Raw genomic sequence first — 26,085 nt, 5'->3', positions numbered from 1 at the left:
ACATGATAAACAATATAAAGTTTTTTCAGACACAAATAAATAATACACATACCATTTTTGTGACATTTCCAAATAATATAAGAAACAATCATAACTGTTTCATATCATTAACTAATATTCACTTACTTATACTACACTCAACATAGGGGTTGCCAGTTAGTCCACTTGGGCAGTAACATTCTGACTGGTGGTTGAGTGCACGGCAAATGGCTCCTTTGCCACAGATGCCAGGTTTGGAACACACATCTAGAAAAAATGTCATAAGTATGTTAATTCTAAAAAATTACAAATCTGTAAACTAACCTTTGTTTCTTCATTGTATTCTCAACTATCAAGTCAAAATTAAAAGTTATGGTTCAGAAAAGTATAAAATAAATATTATAAAAAAATGAATATATATAAATATTATATTTGTCTTGTAGTATTTTCACCTATGAGTTGAAATCTACAAAAAATTAATGTTTTATGGTTACTTATAAAACAGAACATTAATGACACTGTGATGGACACTAGTTAAAAATGGTTAGAAAGTAAATGACCAATTATAAAGTAATTCTTACCAAAACACTCTCCATTGATTCTTTTACAGGCTTCATTGAGCTTGCAATCTTCATCTCGCCTACACCCGGTGATGGGCTGACGGCCTTTTTGTTGAAAAGTTAATAATAATAATACATATAGATTAAACACAAGATTACATAGACAAATTGTATTAGATGTCCCTTTAGTTATTCAGTAAGATTCTGATGAAGGAAAGAAATGTTATTGTTAATAAATAATACAAAAATTGTTTTCAGACACAAGTTTTCATACCCTGTGAATGCTTTGTACAGCTGAGTATAATTTATCACTTGGCTTACACCTTTATAACTAAACACAGGTTAATCTAGTAATAAATGTTGATGTGTCAAAGTGTGTATTGTACATCAACTTTGGAGAAAATGGAATGATAAAAACAACAACAAAATTTAAGATAAATTTTGGTTATTACAAAACAACAAATAAAGCATTGACTTACAACTTTCTTTATATGGATCACCAACAAGGCCTGAAGGACAGATGCATTTATAGCTCCCTGGCAAGTTGGTACAAATGGCACCAATTCCACAAGGTCCTCTTCCTTGGAGGCACTCGTTGATGTCTGTATAAGATTAAAAAGAATTCCATTGTTAACATGACATCCTTTTCCTTAGAGGACAGTCTAGTGTGTGTGCAAGATTAAAAAACAATGCCATTGTTAACGAGGTCCTCTTTTTTAGAGGGGCTATCTGGTGTCTGTGTAAGATTAAAAAATAATCCCATTATTAACATAGGGTCCTATTCCTTAGACACTAACTGTTGTCTGTCTAATATTAAAAACAATCTCTTAACATGAGACTCCCTTTCTTGGAGGTATGTACTGGTGTTTATGTGAATTGATCCTCTTACGGTCAATATAATCTCTATAAAAATGTGTTCATTTATAATATGTAAATATATGTATACAGAAATACTATCTTAAACATACTTATTATAGAATTCTGTGATTTTTTCTGATGAAACTGGCCTGGCATGGCCACGTGGGTTAAAGCGTTTGAATCGTAATCTGAGGGTCGGGGTTCGTATCCTTGTCGCACCAAACATGCTCATTCTTTCTGCCATGGGGGCATTATAATGTGATGGTCAATCCCACTATTCATTGGTAAAAAGAGTAGCCCAAGAATTGGCAGTGGGTGATGATGATTAGCTGCCTTTCCTCTAATCTTACACTACTAAATTAGGTACGGCTAGTGCCGATAGCCCTTGTGTTGCTTTGTGCAAAATTCAAAACAAACCAAACTGATCAAACTACATAACAAAAAAACGTATTAAGCTACCAACAAAATGATCAATAACTTTCTTAAAATCTTATTCAAGAAGTGATGTATTTCTATTGAGCTAGAAATATTACAAATGTAATTCTTATTGATAATGTTCTTACCTTTGCACTGTTTATTAACACAAACATAACCACTTCCACAGTCTTTGTCAATTTCACATTCATACTGAACTGTAAAAAAAAAAAAAAAAACATTTCGTCAAACAGAAAGAAAATTAAAATAAGTCAAGTATTCATTAAACTAGTTCAAAAGACCAACTAAATAGATAGCTTTGGCTTTCATTATGGGAAAAGACCTCAAACCTAAGAAAGTTATAAATTTAGAACTTATACCTAGGATAATATCACTTCCTATAGAAAATTGTATTTAACATATAAATACTTGTAAAATTGTCAATGGAATATAAATTCTAACTTCTTATTCAAATCAAGTCATTTACTGGAATGTTCTGATAGGATAGACTCAACTAAATCCTACTCAAAAATGTCTCTACTAATTTCCAACATTTAATCAAAGATTTTTCACCACTATACCAAGAGTGCACTGTATTAGAGGTGATCCACTATATCCTGCAAGACAGCTACATACAGCTTCATGGTTAAGAGCACGGCACAGTGTATTAACTCCACAGATTCCACCAATGTTACATGGATTCTGACATATCCTGTTGATGCAGGCTTCATCAAATGGACAGTTACTGTGTGTACGACATCCAGCTATATATTGAAATTACAACAAGAATATTTTATTTGTACACTTTAACAGATTTTAAAGCAACAGAAGTGACAGAACAATAAAAAAGTCTTGACCATGCAACATTAGGGGGCTACAAAAAACATATCCCATGATGCCTGAACATACAACACCATTTTCAGCTTTGTACCCGTTTTTTTCAAAGCATGCACAGAATGAACACCTGAATCTCTTAAATGCATTGAAATAAACCACAACAATAAGAGTTCTATAGGGAACAAATCACAATAATCGCATATATTATTATATTGTACAAATAAACTTGGTACAAGATATGAGTAGAATGCTTTCATACAATGCAACATCTCGATATTTTTAAGTCTTAAAAATATTGTTAGAAATTCTGTTTCATTCAACAAACACCAAGTATAAATGCAGAAACTTAGGTGGCACATATGGACCTATACACTAAAATATAACATATGAAAATCTGTATTCTGTTACATTCAACAAACACCTAGTATAAATGCAGAAACTTAGGTGGCACATATGCACCTATACTTTAATGTTTAACATTCGAAAATATGTATTCTCTTTCATTCAACAAACATCAAGTCGAAATGCAGAAGCTGAGGTTACATGGACATATCTATACATTGAGAACTAACATAAGAAAATCCCTATTCAATTTCATTCAATAAATACCGAGTAGAAGAAGAAACTGTGATCTCTTGAACTCACCTATACACTGAGACCTAACACAGATAAATCCAATGGCACATTCTTCATCTTGTCTGCATTCTATATCTTCAACTGCAACATCAGAAACAGTTTATGAAAACAGGAAATTAGTAATAGATACTTGAGAAAAAAAAGACTATCTTCAAAAAGGAAAGTCATACTGTAAACCAAATTTAAGTCTTCTTTAGAATGTCATTTAATACAATAACAGATGAGCATAAATCTGAAATAAGGAAAGTCATACTGTAAACCAAATTTAAGTCTTCTTTAGAATGTCATTTAATACAATAACAGATGAGCATAAATCTGAAATACGTTTGTTTACATTGCACCCTGATGGAGAGGTAAGTTAAAATACTGATATTAAGAAATTCTAATAATAAATTTAAATTAGCACTTCTTATATTAAAAACAAAAGCAAAACATTCATTTTCTAAGTGAACTCATTATATTAACAGTTTACAAAATATCATTATTTTTCTTAGCAATAATTAAAAGACATATTGAAACAATGCATATATACCAATTAAAAAAAACCAGAAACAAAAACATGCAAAAAGTTAAACACACCTCTTGAACAAAGAATGTTTGGATCTCCTGAGTATCTGTTTGGACAGCGGCACACAGGACGATGATTAATAGGTTGGCATAATGCTTCCTGACCACAAGCACCACTTTGTTTACAGGGATTAACACATTGACCAAGGATACAAGCTTTGTCGATTGGACAGTTGCTATCTGATCGGCAACCCACTGTAAGAATGAAGGATGAATAAAAACATCAAGAAATCGACAAAATATAATAAGATTATCACAGGAATAAAAAAAAACATCACAAAATCAAAGAAATGTAATAATATTATTACCATAACAGAGGACCAGTAAAAACATAAAAAAAATCAACAAAATATAACAATATTATCACAAGAAGAGAGGAACAATAAAAACATCAAGAAATCAACAAAACATAATATTATTATAGGAACAGAGGAACAATAAAAACATCACAAAAACAATAAAACATAACAATATTATCACAAGAAGAGAGGAACAAATGATACATCATGAAATTAACAAAACATAACAATATCATCATAAGAATAGAGGAACAATAAAAACATTAAGAAATCAAAGAAATATGATAATACTATTACAAAAATAGAGGAACAATAAAATCATTATACAACCAACAAAAAACAATATTTATTTGAGATGAAGATAATTCATAATTTTAACTGCAACAGTAGTGCATTTATAAGACCAACTTCATGAAACTGGAAGTGAGAAGAACAGAATAGGTTAACAAATATATAGCTGTGTTAGAAGTGCATAATTAATACAACAGGAAAAACCTAATAAGGTAATATATCAAATTCAACCATCGTCATTGAACAGCAAGCATAACTTAGATATTCAACTGGTAATCAAAATGGTAGAGATAGCAACGTACCAATACATCTTTCATTCTGGCAGATCAAACCTGGGAGACAGTCTGGATCTGTTTGGCATTCTGTCAGAACAGGAACTGAAAATAAAAGGTGTTGAAAATCATTTGCATTTTGAATTCAATTAATTTTGAAATATAAAACATTGGCAAGTGTAAAGGAAGCAATATTACATCTTAATGATAAAAGCTAGACCAATAGTTTCCTGGATGTTGAAATAACTAAATAATTGCTATGAGTTAAATGTCAATAATTATTACAAGTATAAAGTTCTTATATTATTAATCTGCATATAGTTTAAAATACAGGGAATTCACTAACTAGATGTCCATCAAACTTAGAGGCTATCAAGTTGACATGAACTAAAAATGTTTAGTTGTGTTATACATAATAAGAAAGACAACTGGGACACAACATGCAACATATTAATACATATAATCTAATGATATATTTATTTAACTGCTTCTTATTTGATATACTGTACAATTCATCACAAAACATGTAAAGTAAAAACAAAAACAGGAATTATTATCGTTATTATAACATGTTCCTTCACTGATTATTCTAGATAATATTATAATAAACACATGTTGCACTGAGTGCTCTAGTTCAGATTACAATAAACATACTTCACTAAGTACTTTAATTTAGGTTACAATAAAAACATGCTATACTGAGTGCTCTAGTTGAGGTTACAATAAACATACTTCACTGAGTGCTCTAGTTGAGGTTACAATAAACATACTTCACTGAGTGCTCTAGTTGAAGTTACAATAAACTTACTTTACTGGGTGCTCTAGCTGAGATTACAATAAGCACATAAGTAACTGAGAAGGCTATTTAAGACAACAGTTATATTTTCACAAACTTCTAGCAAAAAATTAATTCCAACAAATAATTTAACATATTAAAAGAACCAGGATATTATTTATAGCAGGAATAATGTATTGTAAGATGAAAATACTTACTCTTGACACACTGCACTCCTGCATTACCGGTATACTGAGGAGGACAGCTGCACACTCGGTCATGGTTAATAGGTTTACAGACAGCATTTACTCCACAGGCACCATAGATACTACAAGGATTTTGACAAATACCATTGATGCAGGCTTTATCGAAAGCACAGTTGGAATCATCACGACAACCCTCTGGAAGTAAAAAGTACAGCAATTACAATGTAATATCATATTTAGAGTTACAAGACTTCTAAAGAAATTCCAACAGACTATTTGTAATTGCTTAACTTACAAATAGTACTTTTCAGTTTCCACTTTTAGTAACAAAATTTGTCCAGGTGTGGTTAAAATGTTCAACTCACCTATACATCGTTCATTTTTACAAATCTTTCCAATTGGACATTCAATATCATTTGTACAGTAATCATCAGGAACTGTGAAATAAAAAAAGAAACTCAGTATAACTATGAATTAATTACAAACATAATAAAAGATTTTATTACTGTAAGGATCTCTATTCATAGAATAAAAACTGTAACAACTGTAAAAATATTTGTTCAAATTATGAAACATAAATTAATGTCAAAATCATTATTTAAAAGTTTTAGTTTTTAATCTAGATACTTTCCCAGAGCACTTTGTACAACAAATAATTATTTAATATCCACAGCATGCTATGGAAAGTTAATATGATGCTACACTAACCAGGCTCGCATTTAACGAGAGGATTTCCAAGGAAGTTGTATGGACAGGTGCATGCTGGCCTATGATTGGATGGATTGCAGTGAGCATTTTGGCCACAGCTATGAGGCAGTAAACATGGATTCTGACACTGACCATTCATACAAGCTCGATCCAAGGGACAATTGTTGTCATGACGACAACCCGCTAATCAATAAAAAAACATTTATTGAATAAAAACACTTAGTCCATATTATTTTGTTGCTTTTTGTCATATGGAAGTCTAATTAAATTTTTGTTTTGCATCTTGTTTTAATTATTATGTAAAATCATTCTAAACATTAAAAAAAGTTATTTGTTCAAGTTGTGGAAACAATTATCTTACCAATACAGTGGTTGTTGTCACAAATCTTTCCCTGCACACAGTCATGATCATGAGTACATTCCACAGGAATAGTTTCTATAGTAAAGGTAATATTCTTTAATCAATAACAAACTTAAATCAATTAGTTGAGATGTCATAATACTCACAAGAATAAGAAGGAAAGTTACAATCTCACACTTATGATCTCAAAAAGAAAAAAAATATTATACAAGTTCTAAAGTAGTTTTTATTCTTACCTTTGTTACATACGACGTTAGGATTACCAATGTAACCTGGAGGACAAGAGCAGTCAGGCTGGTGATTGATTGGCTGACAAATGGCATTTCTTCCGCAGGCCCCATAAAAACTGCATGGATTTTGACAGATTTGATTGATACAAGTCTCATCGTATGCACAGTTTTGGTCTGTTCTGCACCCAACTATTAAAATAATTTTAATTTCAGAATATCACATACTCATCAAATGCAGAGTTTCTCTTTTCAAGAACTAAAGAGTTTTATTAATGAACTATTAGGTTCAACTTCTTTTAGAATTTACCTTAAGTTCTAAAACTTGTTTTACTTATAAATAAAGAAATTAGACAGAAGAAGAAGGAATGATAAATACAAAGAAGCACCTTCCTGCAATACTTACTGATACACTTGGTGTCTTCACACATGTGTTGAATAGGGCAGTCCGAATCAATTTTGCATTCGCCTTTATCCACTATAGTAAAAAGTCATAATGTATTATTAATTATTTTGTTGTAATAAACTATAATGACCTTCCAATTCCAAATATTAAAGTGAGAAATGTAATAATTACATTCCTAATTATAATGTATAACCTTTCTATTTAAAAAATCAAAATGAATAACTTGACAGCTCCATAAAACACACCCAATCCAAACATCTGATAGGAAGTACAAAACCATTTCTGATGCCATCTCTATAACATGTTAATACAAATGCCATTAGGATTTCATTAAATACAGAGTGAAACAAGGAGTATGCATCTGTTTTGAATAGCATACCAAGTCGACATTCCACTTTGGAATCACCAACAAATCCAGGTTGGCATGTACAAGCTGGACGATGAAAAACAGGTTGACAGTCGGTATTTAAGCCACAAGCATCGGGTTGACTACAAGGGTTTTGACACTGCTGGATGATGCAGGCCTTGGTAGGAAGACAGTCGTTATCACTACGACAACCCTCTATGTATGAGAAAAAGATGAGATAAATTACGAACTACATTGTCACTATTCTTCATTAAACATGACTGGTAATTATAAAGTACAAACAATCAACTAAACATGATATTTTTCTTAGAAAAGGACTGCACAATTTATTCTGTCTTAATAACTTCATCATTATAATATAGAAAACTTTGTTCATTTAATAATACAATTCTTTACAACTTCAGTTTACAAAACTTTAATAATCAGACATTCATATTCAAAGATGAATATAAATTCATTTGTTGAAGCTCAAAACATCAAAACTAAAATTTTATTTACTTCATATGGAAAGATTTTAGAATTTTTTTGAGGAAGAATCAGAATATCAGGTGCAAATTATCAATATTTGATAAATGTTTACTACTGAAAAGATCAAATAATATCTTTAGAAATTGCTGAAATATAACATAAATATCCATAAATTATACAGACAAGACGATATTTGAACAGCTTAGAGAGGTTTCATTTCCTGCACACATAATGTAGAATGTTATAACAAATAAACTTACCAATACACTTTCCTTGCACACATAAAGTAGAATATTATTAAGGATAAACTTACTAATACACTTTCCTTGCACACATAAGGTAGAATATTATTAAAGATAAACTTACCAATACACTTTCCTTGCACACAAATGAAACCAAAACCACAGTCTTCATCTATTTTGCATTCATCTTCATCTATTCTTGCTGTAAATTTCAGAGAAAAAAATACATAAACCTCTAGATCAACAAAGAAACTTGACATTTCTACACCAAATTTACAGCTATTTGATGGCAGTATATTGATTCATATTTACACACTATGTTAGCACAATAAACAAGGTGAATATCAATAAAACTTGCAAAGTTAAAGGCAAAGTTTCAATCTAAAAGTCTTAACAAATGCATACCTAAAGTGCACATCACTTCTGGATTTCCAGTGTAATCAACAGGACATTCACAGATAGCTTTGTGATTTTCTGAATGGCAGTTGGCATTGACTCCACAAACTCCATAAAAACTGCAAGGGTCTTGACAGCGACGATGTATACATGCTTTATCAAAAGAACAGGAGTCATCAGTGCGACAAGCATCAATACATTTGCTGTTCTCACAGATCTTTCCAATGGGGCAGTCACTGTCTGTGTAGCATATGTCAGAAGGTGCTGTTGGAAGAAAGTAAAATAAAAACTTGATCAATCAGTTACCAAAATAAATTTCAAAATGATTTTGATTCTGTAAATAGTGATTAAATTATTAACATATTACTGCATTACTGATGAAGAATTGTGATACAACAGCTGATAATTGGTGATTTCTTTTTTCTGTATAAAGGTTCCTCTGTGAAAGATCATCATTAAATATACATTAAAATTTAACACACAGAAGGTGGAAAGGGTAATTATTTCACAGAAAACATCCAGTAATAAAAATAAGTGTTATTGAGCACCATAACCATAGTTCATCTGTTTCAAAGATTAAAAAACAAAACAACAGCAATATGAGTACTTACGAACTACGCATTCAACATTAGCATCGCCAGTAAAACCAGCTGGACAAGAACACAATGGTCTGTGATTGATAGCCAGACACTGAGCACTAATGCCACAAGCACTAGGGTACTGACAAGGGTTTTGACACTGTCGATCAATGCAGGCTTTGTCAAAGGCACAGTTTGCATCATTTCTACATCCCACTGTTGAAAGATCAGACCAAAAAGATAAAATGGTATTTAGAACACTGAAATTGTTAACTGTTTAAAAACTTGACTTATGATAGATACAGTCCTTACATAAATTACTTGTTTATGTTACTTCAAGTTCTGCATGAATGAATAATCTTTAAGGATATTTGGTGCACCTATCTACCAACACAGAACAAATATATATAGGAATGTCTTTGAATCATTGTATGCACTTTAAATGTAATTCTTCGTAACTAAAACTTTAAGTATATTAATACAAGAACCACTATTATTTTGCTCGATCATTAAAATCCAGTAATATTAACAAAAGTAGATTCACATACCAATACAATGTTCTGCTTCACAAATCTTTCCAACTGTGCACTCATAGTCTGACAGGCATTCAACAGGGGAAGGGGGTGGGACTAAATATGAAAAAAGTAGTAACAAAATTAATTTGTGTTAGTTGAATGTATTTGTTTCTCTCACGAATTAAAATACTGATAATCCCAATTTTTTTGTGAAACAGAAATTAATAAATTTTCATTTTGAAGTCAAATATCAAAGAAATAAATGAAGTAAGTACTTTCTAAAATAATAGTGTTACAGAAAATATAAAATCTGATACTTACTCTCTATACAGTAATCAAAGGGACTTCCACTGAAACCTGGTGGGCAGGTACACAATGGACGATGGACAACTGGTCGACAGTGAGCATTCTGACCACATGCATTTTGAGTAGTACATGGATTGACACAGTGGCTGTTGATGCAAGCTTTGTCAAAGGTACAATCAGAATCTCGTCGGCATCCAACTGGAAAGAGAAGTAGAAGTTCTTACTTTTTATAATTCAGTAGATATGATTAGATAACGCTTTGGTAGACATTCCATCTGAAACATTTCACCACATGTTATCCCATTTTACACCCCATATCAATAATCGTGTCTAAGGGAAATAAAAAAAGCTAGTAGTCTTCATATAACTGTTATTATAATTGCAGTGTTTTAAGTTGTCACCATATATTTATGTAACATCATTGCTACATATTATTTATATACTACACAAAAGTAGGTTCACAGTGGTGAGTAAAAGACAACTTAATACACAACAAATATAACATACACTTGACAACAATTAATCTATATTCATATATTACTTTTGTTACATATTCTTTAAATTCAGTATAAGTAAATATAGGTTCACTTTAGTGAGAAAAACATCATACTAGTTAATATTGTCCAGGAAACACACACACATTTTAGTAATTGTCAACCATTTCTCCAGTTAATTTGATTGAATAATACTAGATAAAACGTTGAAATTACTTTTCCAATTTGATACCTTTCAGATAATTTAATGAATTATCATCATTTGGATTCTAACCCATAGCTTAGGTTAGGCCTAATGCAATTCTCCTAAGCTGGCAGAACCTCCATTTTTCTTTGAGATTACATCTAAAGAATCAAAACGAAATTACGATTCAGTTCAATCTAAATTTTGTAAGTTTCAGGCCCCATTACTGCTTTATATCCTATCATTATTGATATTCCAACATTTACTATAATAACTAATTAAATCTTAATATCTCTGAGAGCATTTTCATTAATTGTTCTTACTTTAATAGTACTTGAGAATGATCACTAAAGTAACTGAAACATTGTGCCTGTTCTAAAAACTAACCTTCCTTACTGTAAAAGTTGTAACCTGTAATAAAATATTTTAGTTTTAATTCATTGGCTTGAAAGTAATTAACAATAGATTTATTTAGAGATTTCTGAAGAGTAAAATGTGTATATCCTTCATCAATGATACTTTAACATTTCTTAAACTACTTACAAAATATATGTTCAATTCTTAAAATGAAATAAATATACCTTGTATTATGATTGATGTCAACCATACATAATATTCAAGACACTTACTTATACATTTTCCATTTTCACATATCTCCCCTGGACTACAAGCTGTGTCTAATTTACATCCCTCTTCAACATCTGTTAATAATTAAACGTTGTTATGAAGCCATGTGATTGTGGAAAGATACGAGTTCTAAAACAAAGTAATGATTTACAGACTTTTCCTTTACAGAATCTACTATCACTTTATACAAATTTATACCATAACATTTCAATCTTTCATAAATATAGAAGGAAGTTTTACTCACAAACACAGATATTATCTTTGCAGACAAAGCCACTTGGACAGTCTTTACCCACTCCACACTGAGGACCTCCATCACGGACACATCGCACCTTAGGGTCACCTCGGAAGTTGGGTGGGCAGGTACACTCTGCTGCATGATTAACATCTCTACAAAGTGCTCCAATTCCACAAGCAGTTTTGGTATTACATGGACTTCTACAACGCCCATTAATGCATGCTTTGTCATAAGGACAATGAATGTCATAACGACAACCAACTGTGAAGGAATAGGTTAAAGAAAAGAATATTACACCTTAGAAGTACATTAGCCTTAACTTTACATGAGTAACATAAAAATGTTTTACTACAAACTGGTAATACATGTAAAAATTACACAGACAATATGTATAAATACAAACTGGTAATATGTGTATGTATTACATTCAGCATGCATTAAAAGAAACTGGTAAGACTTGTATGTATTGCACAGACAGTATCTCTTAATACACACTGGTAAGACTTAGTAGATATTATACACTACTTTTGCAAAGTGTAAGATTTGGTAGGTACTACATAAACGTGTTAGCACAAAATGCAAAATTTGGTGTGTATTATATAGATGTATTAGTAGAAAGTGTAAGATTTGGTAGATACTATGCTGATGATATACTTTATACATGATACATATTTAGAAGCTCATCACAATATATGATATTTTACAACAAACCAAATAAACAATACATTAACTTAAATAAATAACACAATAAATATTCTACATTTTACCAGGAATTATTTATCTTTCTAAAAGTATTTCATACACTATTATAAAACCTATTTGTACTTTAAGAGTGATTGATGCTCAAATAAACTCTTAAGTTTCTCTAGCCTATACATAACTATCATATTTATAATAATAATTTCAAAATACTTTCCTATAAACTGAGATCAGTAATAATGCTATGTGACTTACCAATGCATCTATTGCTGATGCACAGCTTTCCAAGTTCACAGTCTTTGTCAACATAGCATTCTTCCACAACTGTAAGAGAGAGAAAAAAAAACAACAACACTTACTTTAAAAACATGCAAGGCTGAATACACAAATTTAACCAACAGAAAACCCAGAAAACTGAGTGGTGGATTAAAAGTCTCGATATATTCTGTAAAACAAAAAAAACTTGACACCTTTTATGTGTTTGGAAAATAAGACTTTAGTCCTTTGAATTGAATTGAATTTTTAAAACTATTCTTTACAAAATACCTAATGACTTACTTAAAATTGAAGTCTAAACTATGAACATAATGACAGGGTATATCTTCCTGATCTCCAATTCACTAAGACCTAAAATAACAATGCTAAAACTTAATAGTGGTTGTTGTTTAAAACATTTTGTATATTACCATGACTTAAGTCTTATGGTTTTCGTCTTTCTGGTTGTCTTAAGAAGAAACAGCAAGGGCAACATTTTTCTTACAACTAATGTTCTTAATGTATTTAAGAGTAAAAACATAAAACTGACATTTTTTTTGGTACAATGAAAAGTAAAATCTTTATTAGATATTTCGCTGACTTGTTTTGGTAATTAAGTTTCCATAATCAGGGCTAGTGGTTAATGATAGTGGCTGTGTTATCTAAACTAGTCAGATGAAATATCTAATACTGATTTTATCTTTCATTGTACCAAAATAATGTCAGTTTTGTGTTTAAATATAATATCACAATGCGTCTGAAACAAAATTGTAGCTGCTGACACTTGAGCTCTACAGTGAATATCTAGGAACAATGGAAGAAATGCAATTTACTTAATGGTTTCTTATATCTTGAATACTTGTTTTGAGGGTTAAAATCTGATATTGTTGGTCTAAAGGAAGTAAATTTCTTCTTTCTTTTTGAAGCCCCCTTGCACATATACATAATTTCCAGTGTCCTTACAAGTTATGCATAATCTATAAAGGTTTGTTTAATGACATACAGCTAATAATATAAATATCATGGTTAGTATTAAAAACACTCCATAAGTTACCTGTGGTGCATAAAATTTGGGGATTTCCAGTATAACCTACAGGACAGCGACATGTTGCCTTGTGACTAATTGGAAGGCAATCGGCTTTTGTTCCACAAGCATCAAAGTGACATGGATTTTGGCACTTTCTCTGTATGCATGCTTTGTCAAACTCACAATCACTGTCTGCTCGACATCCATCTACAGCAAGAGTCAGTAACTCAGGTTTTATAAAAGTGCTGACATAATCAAGTTAAAAATCGAAATGAAATAGTATGTTAAAACCGTGTTTCTTCTTGCAAACTTAAGCATCCAAAATTTATTATAAAGCCTAAATAACCATATTCTATTACCATAAAAATATACATATATGTGTGTCTGTGTGAAATTTATCTTCTGACCTCTTCAGGTTATACAATACTTTCTTGCAGTACATCAATATTTTATGGATAGTAAGAAAATAAAACTTTAGTGAAGCTTTGAATAAAACATGCGACTTCTACTTACAGATACATTTAGTGTTTTCACAAATTTTCCCATGGTCACAGTCATTGTCAGAAGTGCATCCGATGGAAACTGTGAAAGATGATAAATTTCACTTATAGATGAATAGCATACTTGACATAAAAATGTAAACTGTAAACACTAGTTCTTTATGAAAAATAAAGTTAATTGAACAAATTCAAATTATACGAAACATCACAATATGGTTGATTAATGGTAAAATAATAAATCAAACTTACCCACACAGTTTCCATTCTGACATATGTAACCTGGTAAACATTGTCGGTCTGTTTCACAAAATTCTCCAACTAAATAACACAATAATTGATCTGAGATATGTATACAGTAAAAACAAAATCTCATTGTTCTGCAGTTTAATATTAAAGAAAATACCAAATTTAGATGCAACCTGAAAATCTAAATGGATCCAGGAGTTATAAAGATATGCAACGTATCGATAAAATAAAATAAAAAAAAAACAGAAAGCAAATGAATCAGTTTTAACAACAGTTAGAAAAGATGAAAAAACAAAAAACTACAGAAAAATTAAATAAACAAAATTGTTGTTTCATTACTATTTAAGTACTGATAAAAAAAATAGTAAAAGCTTCAAAGGAAAGTAAAGCCAAACATACTTTGTTTACAATCCAGAAAGGGATTTCCCGTATATCCGGCTGGACATATACACACTGCTTTGTGTTGAACTGGTGTACACTCAGCTTTACTGGCACAAGATCCCCTTATAGTGCAGGGATTCTGACATCTTCCAACATAGCAGCCCTGGTCAAGGGGACAATTTTCATCTGTTCGACAGCCCACTAAAGAGAGAAATGTAACACATATTCTGACAACTTGCTTTACTTCTGGTTAATATACTTAAGACTACACGTATCTTCCTGTTTCTAAACAACAACAACAAAAATTAATCAATTAAAATAATTTACATTTCAGTTTGCCAATAAAAACACAAACCTGATATAAAATGATCAGAATACAGATTTGTTACGTTTTTTGTTGTAAAAAACATACTCTATAGAAAACATTTCATGAAAAGAATTATTCATGTTACATAATTCTAAACCAAATTTCTGTAGACTTGTTTTTATTTAAAACATGGTAATTAACTGAAGAAGATCGAGTAACTTACCAAAACATTTGTTTTGTTGACAAATGTGCCTTAACAAGCAATCACTATCTATGTGGCATTCAACTTTTTCTGAAATACAAAGGGATACATTTTAGAATCAGGTATAAGATATTCAACCTTTAAGCTCACTTTACAAACTTCTTATGGTTAAAATTGGAATGTATGTATGAGTGAAACAGTCATAAATAAAAAATATGCAAACAAAACACTATCAAATTATCGAAAAAATCTATCCAATTTTCACATAGCTAGAAAAAGAATGAAACATTTCTACAGTAGTTTTATCATAAGCTGTAAAGAAAATATTGCTTCTAAATCATACTTCATGTGTAGTCTGTTACTTTTCTTAATTTGGATGTTTCATACCTTCACATCGGTTGTTCTTGCATTCTTTGCCTGGAGGGCAATCTTGGTCAGACTGGCAATGTCCAATAACTGTGAGAAGAGGGAAAGAAATATTTATTTTTTCAAAAACAAGTCTTGGAGTTTTATCTTTTCAATGCTTTGTACTAGAAATACTATTAGTTGTATTTAGTTTAAAGACATTATTTTTAGTCTAGAGCATCTAAGATTTTTAAGAAGAACAGAGAAATGCAATTATGAGACAAGTTTGAATTTATCAGTTAAGTTGTACGAACAGATATTTTAAAAGTTTTACATGGTCTAACGTTCTAAACAAAATCAATGAGTTTATGGTACATGCTACTCTCTTATGTGAGCTGTAAAAATTAAAAATCACATACTTCTGAAACATTCCAAATGAGGGTTTCCAGTGTAACCAACAGAGCAGCTACAACTAAGTTTGTGGTTAACAGTTTCACAGCGAGCATTAAAGCCACATGATTCACTAAACCGACAAGGGTCCTGACATTGTCTCCGGATGCAAACTTCATTACTCTGGCAGCTCTGATCTGATCTGCAACCCACTAAAAATAGAATATAAAAACCATGATTACCACCAGTACTGTTATACCTTTAAGAAAATAAAATTCCAAATTCATAATGAAATATGCTTTAACCGTCACGTTGTTACATTAATTATAATAAAAAATCTTCAAATCCATAAAAATTCAAATGAAATGGATTAACTTTACATGTGATTATCAATTTGTAACTCAACAACAACAAAAAAAGGATGACTTGTAATACTTAATACATGTTTGGCTACAAAAAGAATTATGCTTTCTAAGGGAATTTTACAAATATTTCTTTCTATGTTTATGACAATCCCGTATTTTCAGGTTCTGCTTTAAAAATTAAAAACATAATATTCACTGTATATAAACAATTTGAATTTTAAAAAATTAACTTGAATGTTTATATGCATATAAAATAAAAAATGTTACACTTACCTATACAGTGATACTTCTGACAAATCTTTCCTTGATAACAATCAGAGTCAATGACACATTCCACTGTTAAAAGCAAAAAACACTTATGATTTGAGTAATATAGAAACATAAAAAACAGAGAAACATCAAGTGATCAAAAGAGATTATTTCATCAGCATGTCTAGTTCTAATACCAGAATAATCGACCTTATAACACCAATTTATTTTCATCTTATTGGACATTCAGTGTTTTGTTTTACACCATCTTCAGAGGTGTTCCACTAAAATACAAACTGTAACAGTTACAGTCTGTGTCTAAGCTAGCTGCAAAGTGAAATATTGATTATCCAGTTAAAGAGAAATAATAAATTTGGTGTTATAAGGTGTTTATTACTAGTATCAAAATATCTTTTATGCACCAACATGCACTACAGAAATTAAATAACAACATAGTGATAAATTAGTTAAATTATAAACACATATATTGCAACAGTTATTTTCTTTGTTCAAAATGACCATTAGTTTAAAAAAAGTCTTAGTTTGAAAGAGCATATGACAAAATATCTTTATTTCAGTGGGCAATACTTTTATACATTGTTTAACTTCTGATGAAAGCATGTCATCTACACACATAACAAGTAAAACTTAAACTAGTAATTAATATAACTAACTTAATAAATTGTTCTGACTTGGAGTATGTTTAATCACAAAACAAAAACATATGATGATTAGAGAACACCAATTCATTAGTTTGCAACATATTTGGTTATAATCCCTTTAGTTTCTGAGGAAACTGAACCAACCTATAAGATTGTGGCTATTCTTAAACCAATATAATAAACTAACAGTGCAATATTATCCTTGTAATAACAATATATATTATTTATATAAAACATTTCAACCAATACTATGAACAAAACTAGCATTAAGGAAAGAACAGCATGTACAAGACACATAAAAGCTATTCGTTTGCTTCATGCACTATTACCAATTTCCACTAACCTTTGGTGCATTCTACACGTGGGTCTCCAGTGTAATCAGGGATGCATGTGCAATAAGGTCTGTGGTTAACAGGCTTACACTGGGCATTTGTACCACATGCTGTAGGGCTGTCACAAGGATCTGAAGAGTAGTAAGAAGTAAAACTGTAACAAAACTCTGTATAGTCGCTGAAAAGTAACTCTAAGTTATTGTATTTGTTAAAATAAGTGACATATAATTAAACAGCAGCTTTTTACTTGTTCACAAACAAGTAACATAACTATATCAATGTTGACAGATGAAGAAAGAACAACAAATCATTACTTACTGATACACTGGTAGCTTATACAAATATCTGTTAATGGACATTCTAAGTCTGACCGGCATCCAGCTGTAAAGGGGCAAAGGAACAAAAATAAATGTAATTAGTTTTATTGAAAATTTAAACTTAAATCAACACAACTGTAACAAGACAGAATATGAAGAGATTAAATTGAATACAAAAACAAAATGGAAACAAATTAGTTTTAGTAAAACTTCAGACCACATTCAGGTGTAATGAGTTAAAAAAAATGAAAATTCCAAAACACCAGAGAAACTAATTCTAGCAAAGATTAAAGCTTATATCATGAATAAATCATGCATACAATCATAACAGATCAAAACTAGCAAATTTGCAAAACTACATAATGAAATTAAGATTGAATAATTATTGTTTAAATTGAAAGTATTTTCTCATTTCTTTTTCTTTGGTTTCCTGATGGGAAAGTGGCAAGTCTACAGATTTACAGTGCTAAAATCAGGGGTTTCATTCCCCTCTGTGAACACAGCAGATAGACTAATGTAGCTTTAATATATAAAAACACTGAATCATTATCATTGGCAACTAACAACCACCACTGTCATAACTTTAATATATGTATAAAAACAAATATTCCACGTTAGCTACAACACAGTGTACATAATTCAGAAAGATATTAATACTTCCTCTTTAATTATTATAAAATAATGCATGTATTTTAAATGCTATGTCACAAGTAAGATAACCAGCGTAATAAGAAACTAAAACAATAAAAAAAGATTGTTGTAGAGAAGGCATTTAAGTTCAGAAATGTCACAAAATACCTATAACATATATTTTAAATTTGTAATTACAGTTATATTGTTTGTTTGTTTAAAATTTTGTGCAAAGCTACAAGAAGGCTATCTGCACTAGCCATCCTTAATTTAGTAGTGCAAAACTTGACATAAAACAGCTAGTCATCACCATCCACCACCAACTCTTGGGCTACTCTTTTGCCAATGAATGGTGTGATTGACAATCACATTGTAATGCCCCCCACAGCCAAAGGAGCGAGCATGTTTGGTGCATTGGGGATTCAAATTCGTGACCCTCAGATTATGAGTCGAGCTCTCTAACCACCTAATTACAGTTAGAAGTGAAGAGTACTGCTTGGTTAGAATGGTACGTACTTGTAGAAATTGAAACCGTCATTTGAACACCAATATTTTTAACAGTGCGAATATATTTTCTTCTCAATATCCTTCATTTTTAGACATTATAAAATTTATAACACAAGTACTTACGTATACATCGTCCAGAATCACAAATGTATCCATTAGGACAGCTGTTGTCATTTGTACAAATCACTACAAAATGAAAATGACAGACAATTCTGATGAAAGAGCACAAACATATAAAGCCAAACCTAAAAAAGTTAACTTCATTCTTCATTTAATCTGTTCAAATTTTGTATGTTCTTATTAATTAATGCTTTACGTTTTGGTAATTTATCATAATAATAATTCCACAATGAACACTTGAAGGGGAGATTATTTTTAAATAATAGACAATAAGAACTTTAATAGATTTAAATAAAACAGTTAAATGGTGTACATACCTCTGCAGCGCTTATCTGTGCACTTTTCATTGTCAAAACATTCATTGTCACTACTGCAACTCACTGTGAAAAAGTAAATATTTAATTTGATGTGGTTTTAATTTAATTATTCAAGACATTCACATATGAAAGTATAACCTGTTATTTCTGTCATAAAACAAACCGTTTCAAAAATTAGACAGATTTTATTATATTAAATTAGCTAGATACCCTGTTGGTTTAAACTTTACTGCTACAAAAATTCTTCTTGGACACTTATTTAAAATTATAATGAATATTACAGTTAAAACCAACAACATATTTTAGTTTTTATTATGTAAACAAAAGGATGTCATTCTTTATGATCACAGTAATTATTTATTCACAACCTTAGTTTAATTTTTCCTAGAGTATGCTATTATAAAAGTGACCACCACACCTGTACACAATGATGCTTCACAGTGTCTTCCTAGGCCACATTCATCATCAACATTGCAAGTTCGAGTCACTATAAGGAAACAAAACTTAAATTTTTAAGAGAGGTGCATGGTAAGTGCAATAGTATGTAATATGAATCAGACAAGAAATAAACATAGCATGACATGGAATTACTATTTATTCAAATATGAACACCTTGAGACATATAATGTTACCTTTTGTGATGTGTTTTGTGGGAGATGGTAAAAAAAACACATGAAATACAGTATGTTATTGTCCAAGAGCATAGTAGCAAAAAAAGATATTTGTTTCTTCTAGTCTCAGATGATAATATAGATAAGTGAATCAGTTAATCACTTGCTTAATTATTTTGCTTGTTTTTATCTAAACTTGGTTATTTGAATTGAGAAATATCTCATATGTGCATGTAAGTGTGTGTTTATATAATTTATATTTTACATTCTTCTTAATTATTTCAACTCTTTTAATGTTACTTTTGTGTATCTCAACTTAGAAGTATGATCTCCATGCATAACCATACCTTGTTGCAGAATTCAAAGCCCCCCTTTCTACGATTCATGGAGGTCTAATGTGACATTGAAGCACCTCCATAATTCACAACTACTACTTCTATAGCTACTCCAGTACACCAAAATATCCATTAGGATATCCAATTATGGTACCAAACCACATTTGCCAAGTTTCGCCCTGCTAGTTTATGAATGGGGGTATAAACAGATTTCCAAGAATGATGCTCTCCATGGTCTCAAGGGATGTCCATGAACACAAAATGCAATGACAGATTTGGGTTCAGTGGCTCTGACAACATACCACTAGACCACAATTAAGCCTGTGTGATCTTTTGGGTGTACTTTAGCCCCTTCTGCCATTCCTTTAGTGTTAGTGGAGGAGTTTACACTAAATAGTTAAGGTTACCACTTGCAAACAGACCTGCAAACATAGACCTGCCAGCTCAAAAACTGCAGGAAAGGTCAGCAGACAAATAAATTTACAAATGCACAAATAATTATTTCTACTCTTTAAATCTAAGTTTGAAGTTTTCATAGTCCATTTTAGTTCCCTAAACCAGAGGTTGGATTATACTCTAAAACTCAAATATATCTTAATAACTTCTATAAAAATCCTAAAATATTACCCACCTCTTACACACTCTATAAAAGGATCACCAGAAAGCCCTGGTGGACAGATACAGTCAATTTGGTGGTTTTTGACCTCACAGTAAGCATTTGTTCCACATGCTGTTTGACTTCCACATGGATCTGGTAGAAAAACATTTTAAACAACCTTAAAGAAATGGACTGAAATATGACAAATTAGTTTACATCAGATATCACTAATTAACTTTATCACTTCTTTGATTTAATTCCACTACACCTGAAAAGAGGTAAAATTGTTTTTATATCTATTTTAAGTACTTACTAGCAATTAGTAATAAGAACATTAACATCCTAACTTATGTGTCTAAGCTCCCTGTACTATAAAAGCTAAAGTTTAGTTTTGGAAGTTTTGATGGCTTCAGTAGCCTTACTGACTAATATTTTGACACAGGCATTCATAAATAGGGAAAATGGATTCAAATACAAAACCTATTTCACTCAATACAACACAGTTTCATCTGATTTGTTCTATACTCACTAAGACACTGGTTACTGATGCATGCTTCATCAAATGGACAATCTGTGTCAGCTCGACAACCGACTGAAAGAAATGTAAAAATTAATATCAATTTCTTAACAATACTTTAATTTCACTAATAATGATCTACCTAACTTCCTCAATGTTTGTAGAGATACAAAATTTCCTCTAAAATTTGATCAATTTAAGGAGCAAACACTAACTTCTTGTTTTCAGTTATCATTAACATACAGACTTAATACACACATACACCTAAATATATACAATAAAGACGTATCCTGATAGAACAATGAGAAAAGCCTTACTCACATAGAACAATCATTAAGAGTGATGACATACATTTGCATCGTTCTTTTAACATCTAAATAAAAAAAAGTTTATTTTGAAATATAAACAGTTAACATACCTATACATTTATTTCGTTCACAGATTTCTCCAGAAGGGCAGTCTCTATCTCGCACACATTGGACAGCACACTTTCCAAGAACACATCTTTCATTCACTGCACAATTCTTGTCACTACTACAGGTAACTAAACAGAAAAAATTAAATAATATGTACATATATGTTTCCTCACACATTCTTTCAAAGAAGACAAACAAATCCCACAACTTAAGTTTAAAGATAAAGTTTCAGTTTTGAAACTCTAAGAATCATGGAATGATTTTGGCAATTTAATTTTTTCTAAAGCAAAATTCTGTACTTAATATAACAAGTTCTAACTTTTGTTTCAGTGTTTCTCACAGAATAATTATTAAGCACACAGTGTTCTACTGCCAGATTCTAAATGTTTTTCTGCTAAGGACCAATGATTTTTCTGCTACTAAGCACAAAGATATCCTCTTTAGGATTTAAATAATTAATATTTCTGTAAAAATTCAGTACATATACACTCAAAAGCTAATATTTTCTTTGGCTTTTTCTTTACCCCACTGATAAATAATCAATTTTAATAACACCTATTCAGTGCATTATAATAATCATTATTTAATTTTAAAAAAGTTTTTATGTGTTTTTACTGAAGAAAGATAGTGTTGGGCATGAATATACAGGATCCCTTACTTTGAAACCTCAGATATTAACTATTTCTATGGCACCATACAGCCTCTGTTGAATTTTAAAATATCCAGCATCAAATGCTTCACATCATACATTAATACAATAGTACCAAACTCTTATGTATTTTACATATTCCATTGAAACAGCAATACCAAACTATTATTTAGTCTAATGAGTACAGTAATACAAGAGCAATCCATTATTACATATCCCTACAGTACACATCAATATTACAACAATCCATTATTACATATCCCTACAGTACACATCAATATTACAACAATCCATTATTACATATCCCTACAGTATACATCAATATTACAACAATCCATTATTACATATCCCTAGAGTGTACATTAATATAATGTACACTATTACATACCCCTACAGTGTCCATTAAAACAATAGTAACCACTAAGGCAGTCAGCATCGTTTATACAGATGGTAGGCTCACGAATACACCCTACATTGGCATTAGGTCTACCAACAAAGCCAGGGGGACAGCTACAAACAGAACGATGGATTGACACCTTGCAGATTGCATTTGGACCACAAGTAGCCTTTCCTTCACACGGATCTGAGTGAAAGAAACGTAATTTATTACTGAATAACTATACATTTAATTTCTAATTTACATTAAACATGAAATAACTGTTCAAAGACTAGCCTTACTTTCCAATTCTTAGCTTTCATTCCAGTGAAAACTTTTTATGACATTTCTACTTATTTTCATTTGAGATTGGAGAGATTAAAAGTTGTAAAATGTTTTTTCCCTTTGTTTATTTATGAAACATAAAAGATATATTTTAATTTTTGTAAACAAAACACAATAAATTAAAAAACACACTTATAAAAAAAATCATCTTTTAATCAACTAACTAATAATCCATACATTTGAGAATCTGAATAAGAGTTCATGAAATCCCCTTTACCTCTACATTGGTTGCTAATACAAGCTAGATGTTGAGCACACTGGTCACTTGTACGGCAACCAACTATGAAGAAAAACAAACTTATAAGTTTTGGTTAAATGATACTTTTACAAACTTTTAAACAGAAAAAAACAGCTAAGAGAAACAAACTTCTCAGTAAAGTTCTAGATGGATAAAATGCTCACAAATAGTTTTAAACAGAAAAGAAACTTGGGACAGTCTTATCAGTAAACATCAGGTTGAATAAATAAGCTTCTAAACAGAAAAGAAAGAGTGAAGAGGTATATTATTGTAAAGAATCACAAAAATATTTTTTAACTTATAAAACAATAATATTTTACGTTAAGAAATATTTTATCTTATGTACACAAGTATTTAAAAATAAATGATAAATATTATCAATAAATTAATTACTAACTTAGAGGGATGTTATTTTTTTACTTAAAGTTAAAATATTCCCAATAAGAAATGTCAAATTCAAAATTACATTGCCTGTTAAAAACGTAAAGCCACAATATGTAATTGACACTATATATACAAGTTTGTACATAGTTAACATCTGATCTAGCTCTGTCCTGGGAGAGAAAGTGTAATAGTTAAAAGCAAACTCACTTTGGCAATGGTTGCTCACACAAATTTCATCATGTTGACATTCATCATCACTTCGACACAGCTCTGGAAGAGTAATTTATAAGTGTAATAGGAAATTTGTATCAATTTAATTATAATATCTTTATGATAATTGAATTTTATTTATTTTTAAAATGATTTTTGAAACATTTTTTTTCGGATAAAAACACATACAATAATGTAAAAAACTAATTCATTATTAAACCAATATATTTATCAGTTACTTTTTTATTTGCCTGAAAAATGTAACCTCTATAAATTCTTTGCATTATCATAATAATAAGTTCTATTGAAAAAGATCAGTGATATGAAACATTTCATTACAAGTATATAATTTTTTTAGTTTTAACTAATTTAGTGATTACTGGAGTAATAAGGCATGTAGTAGTTAAGAACATAATCTCAACAAATCATTTTAAACATTAACATTTTGGTTGATGTCTTCACTTCACAAGTACTAACAAAATACTAATAGTAATGTTTATTATTACAGGTTGTTATCAGTCACTTGTGAAAGATTAAATATGCTCTCTGGATTAGGTTATTTTTACACACACACTCTGGATGAAGTCATCTTTATACATACACACTAAGATAGGTTATCTTCATATGTACACTATGAATGTTATTAGCTTTATATTTAATGTAAAGCACATTTTCTTCTGAGTACTTTTGGTTTAGTTGTATTTATTTGGTATGCTATCAAAAGTAAGAAACATATTATCAAATTAACAAAGAGCTTCTTAAACTTTTATATTTTGTACACTTAATACACAAAAGACAATTTCTATACCAACAGTTTTATTGACATTAAATAATACCGACTGTTGTGACAGTTAGTGCAATAAAATGTTACATTTAGGACTTTCCTAAAAGGTGAACACATTAAAATGATACTTACCAATACAATGATAACTGAAACACTTTTCCCCAACAGCACAATCACTATCTATTGTACATTCCACTGAAGAGGAAAAAAGAAAGACTATATTATTTAATGTATAATTTTGTACATTTATACAACTGTGGAAATAGACTTAAAATAATATTGCTGTTATAAATGCCTTATTGGGCTCATAAGTGTGTCATTTCATTTGGTTTAGTATGTGTTTTAGCTTTTTAATTCTGTCATGGCTGTCTTCATAAACATTATCTCTTCTTTTTTTTTCACTTTGTATTTGCATTTTATGCTATATTTTGTATCATTGATTAGTCTGTTTCTTCATATCCTCAACAGATGTATGCCACTTTCTATTTTCTGCTATATCAATAAACCTTTGTATAAAGAGATTCTAATTTCAAGATTTACTATAAACACATACAATTAGAAATAAACAGCTTCTAATTGATCATGCAATCATTACAAGAAATACCAATATTTACCTTTACATTGTCCATTTAGACAGAAGTAGTTTGGAGGACAATCTGCATCACTGTGACACTTAGGTTGTTCTATAAGAAACATCATATTTTATCTTGTTAAAACACTACCTTGTTTGGTTGTAGTTTAGAATCATACAGTATTAATAAAACCATCTAATTACAATAGTAACCTTCATAGAGCTCACTTATAATGAAATACAATTTTTTAAAAATCTTATACATAACACAATATAGTGTTGTTAGATTCCTACCTTCAGAATACAAGGTTAAAAGACATTGTTAGAAAACATTCACCTTCATAAAACTCATTGTTAATAAAAATGTTAAGTCCACTAAACCTAATACA

The 26,085-nt window shown here is 30.4% G+C and overlaps 1 protein-coding gene across 2 annotated transcripts in view; it reads right to left on the bottom strand.

The window, feature by feature from the left end:
* LOC143255491 (uncharacterized) overlaps positions 1 to 26,085 on the bottom strand; it is a 142,045-nt gene that overhangs the window by 19,411 nt on the left and 96,549 nt on the right. For both annotated transcript variants that reach the window (XM_076511232.1, XM_076511233.1), the window contains exons 93-136: positions 25,740 to 25,808; positions 25,258 to 25,320; positions 24,339 to 24,401; positions 23,727 to 23,789; positions 23,177 to 23,371; positions 22,142 to 22,267; positions 21,736 to 21,798; positions 21,240 to 21,359; positions 20,081 to 20,149; positions 19,663 to 19,725; positions 19,349 to 19,411; positions 18,090 to 18,152; positions 17,783 to 17,902; positions 16,802 to 16,864; positions 16,193 to 16,375; positions 15,816 to 15,884; positions 15,450 to 15,518; positions 14,938 to 15,120; positions 14,542 to 14,610; positions 14,306 to 14,374; positions 13,820 to 13,999; positions 12,766 to 12,834; positions 11,818 to 12,072; positions 11,576 to 11,647; positions 10,284 to 10,466; positions 9,996 to 10,076; positions 9,481 to 9,663; positions 8,879 to 9,133; positions 8,598 to 8,675; positions 7,776 to 7,958; positions 7,397 to 7,468; positions 7,000 to 7,182; positions 6,764 to 6,838; positions 6,403 to 6,585; positions 6,060 to 6,131; positions 5,707 to 5,889; positions 4,744 to 4,818; positions 3,864 to 4,046; positions 3,294 to 3,365; positions 2,393 to 2,575; positions 1,961 to 2,029; positions 1,019 to 1,141; positions 561 to 644; positions 127 to 246 (exon numbers count right to left, since the gene is read on the bottom strand). In XM_076511232.1, coding sequence (XP_076367347.1) covers positions 127 to 246; positions 561 to 644; positions 1,019 to 1,141; positions 1,961 to 2,029; positions 2,393 to 2,575; positions 3,294 to 3,365; positions 3,864 to 4,046; positions 4,744 to 4,818; positions 5,707 to 5,889; positions 6,060 to 6,131; positions 6,403 to 6,585; positions 6,764 to 6,838; positions 7,000 to 7,182; positions 7,397 to 7,468; positions 7,776 to 7,958; positions 8,598 to 8,675; positions 8,879 to 9,133; positions 9,481 to 9,663; positions 9,996 to 10,076; positions 10,284 to 10,466; positions 11,576 to 11,647; positions 11,818 to 12,072; positions 12,766 to 12,834; positions 13,820 to 13,999; positions 14,306 to 14,374; positions 14,542 to 14,610; positions 14,938 to 15,120; positions 15,450 to 15,518; positions 15,816 to 15,884; positions 16,193 to 16,375; positions 16,802 to 16,864; positions 17,783 to 17,902; positions 18,090 to 18,152; positions 19,349 to 19,411; positions 19,663 to 19,725; positions 20,081 to 20,149; positions 21,240 to 21,359; positions 21,736 to 21,798; positions 22,142 to 22,267; positions 23,177 to 23,371; positions 23,727 to 23,789; positions 24,339 to 24,401; positions 25,258 to 25,320; positions 25,740 to 25,808 — 5,061 coding nt within the window. The remainder of the gene's footprint in view (positions 1 to 126; positions 247 to 560; positions 645 to 1,018; positions 1,142 to 1,960; positions 2,030 to 2,392; positions 2,576 to 3,293; positions 3,366 to 3,863; positions 4,047 to 4,743; positions 4,819 to 5,706; positions 5,890 to 6,059; positions 6,132 to 6,402; positions 6,586 to 6,763; positions 6,839 to 6,999; positions 7,183 to 7,396; positions 7,469 to 7,775; positions 7,959 to 8,597; positions 8,676 to 8,878; positions 9,134 to 9,480; positions 9,664 to 9,995; positions 10,077 to 10,283; positions 10,467 to 11,575; positions 11,648 to 11,817; positions 12,073 to 12,765; positions 12,835 to 13,819; positions 14,000 to 14,305; positions 14,375 to 14,541; positions 14,611 to 14,937; positions 15,121 to 15,449; positions 15,519 to 15,815; positions 15,885 to 16,192; positions 16,376 to 16,801; positions 16,865 to 17,782; positions 17,903 to 18,089; positions 18,153 to 19,348; positions 19,412 to 19,662; positions 19,726 to 20,080; positions 20,150 to 21,239; positions 21,360 to 21,735; positions 21,799 to 22,141; positions 22,268 to 23,176; positions 23,372 to 23,726; positions 23,790 to 24,338; positions 24,402 to 25,257; positions 25,321 to 25,739; positions 25,809 to 26,085) is intronic.

Source organism: Tachypleus tridentatus, chromosome 7 (assembly GCF_004210375.1).
Source record: "Tachypleus tridentatus isolate NWPU-2018 chromosome 7, ASM421037v1, whole genome shotgun sequence".
NCBI lineage: Eukaryota > Metazoa > Arthropoda > Merostomata > Xiphosura > Limulidae > Tachypleus > Tachypleus tridentatus.
This window is presented reverse-complemented; position numbering and strand designations above follow the sequence as displayed.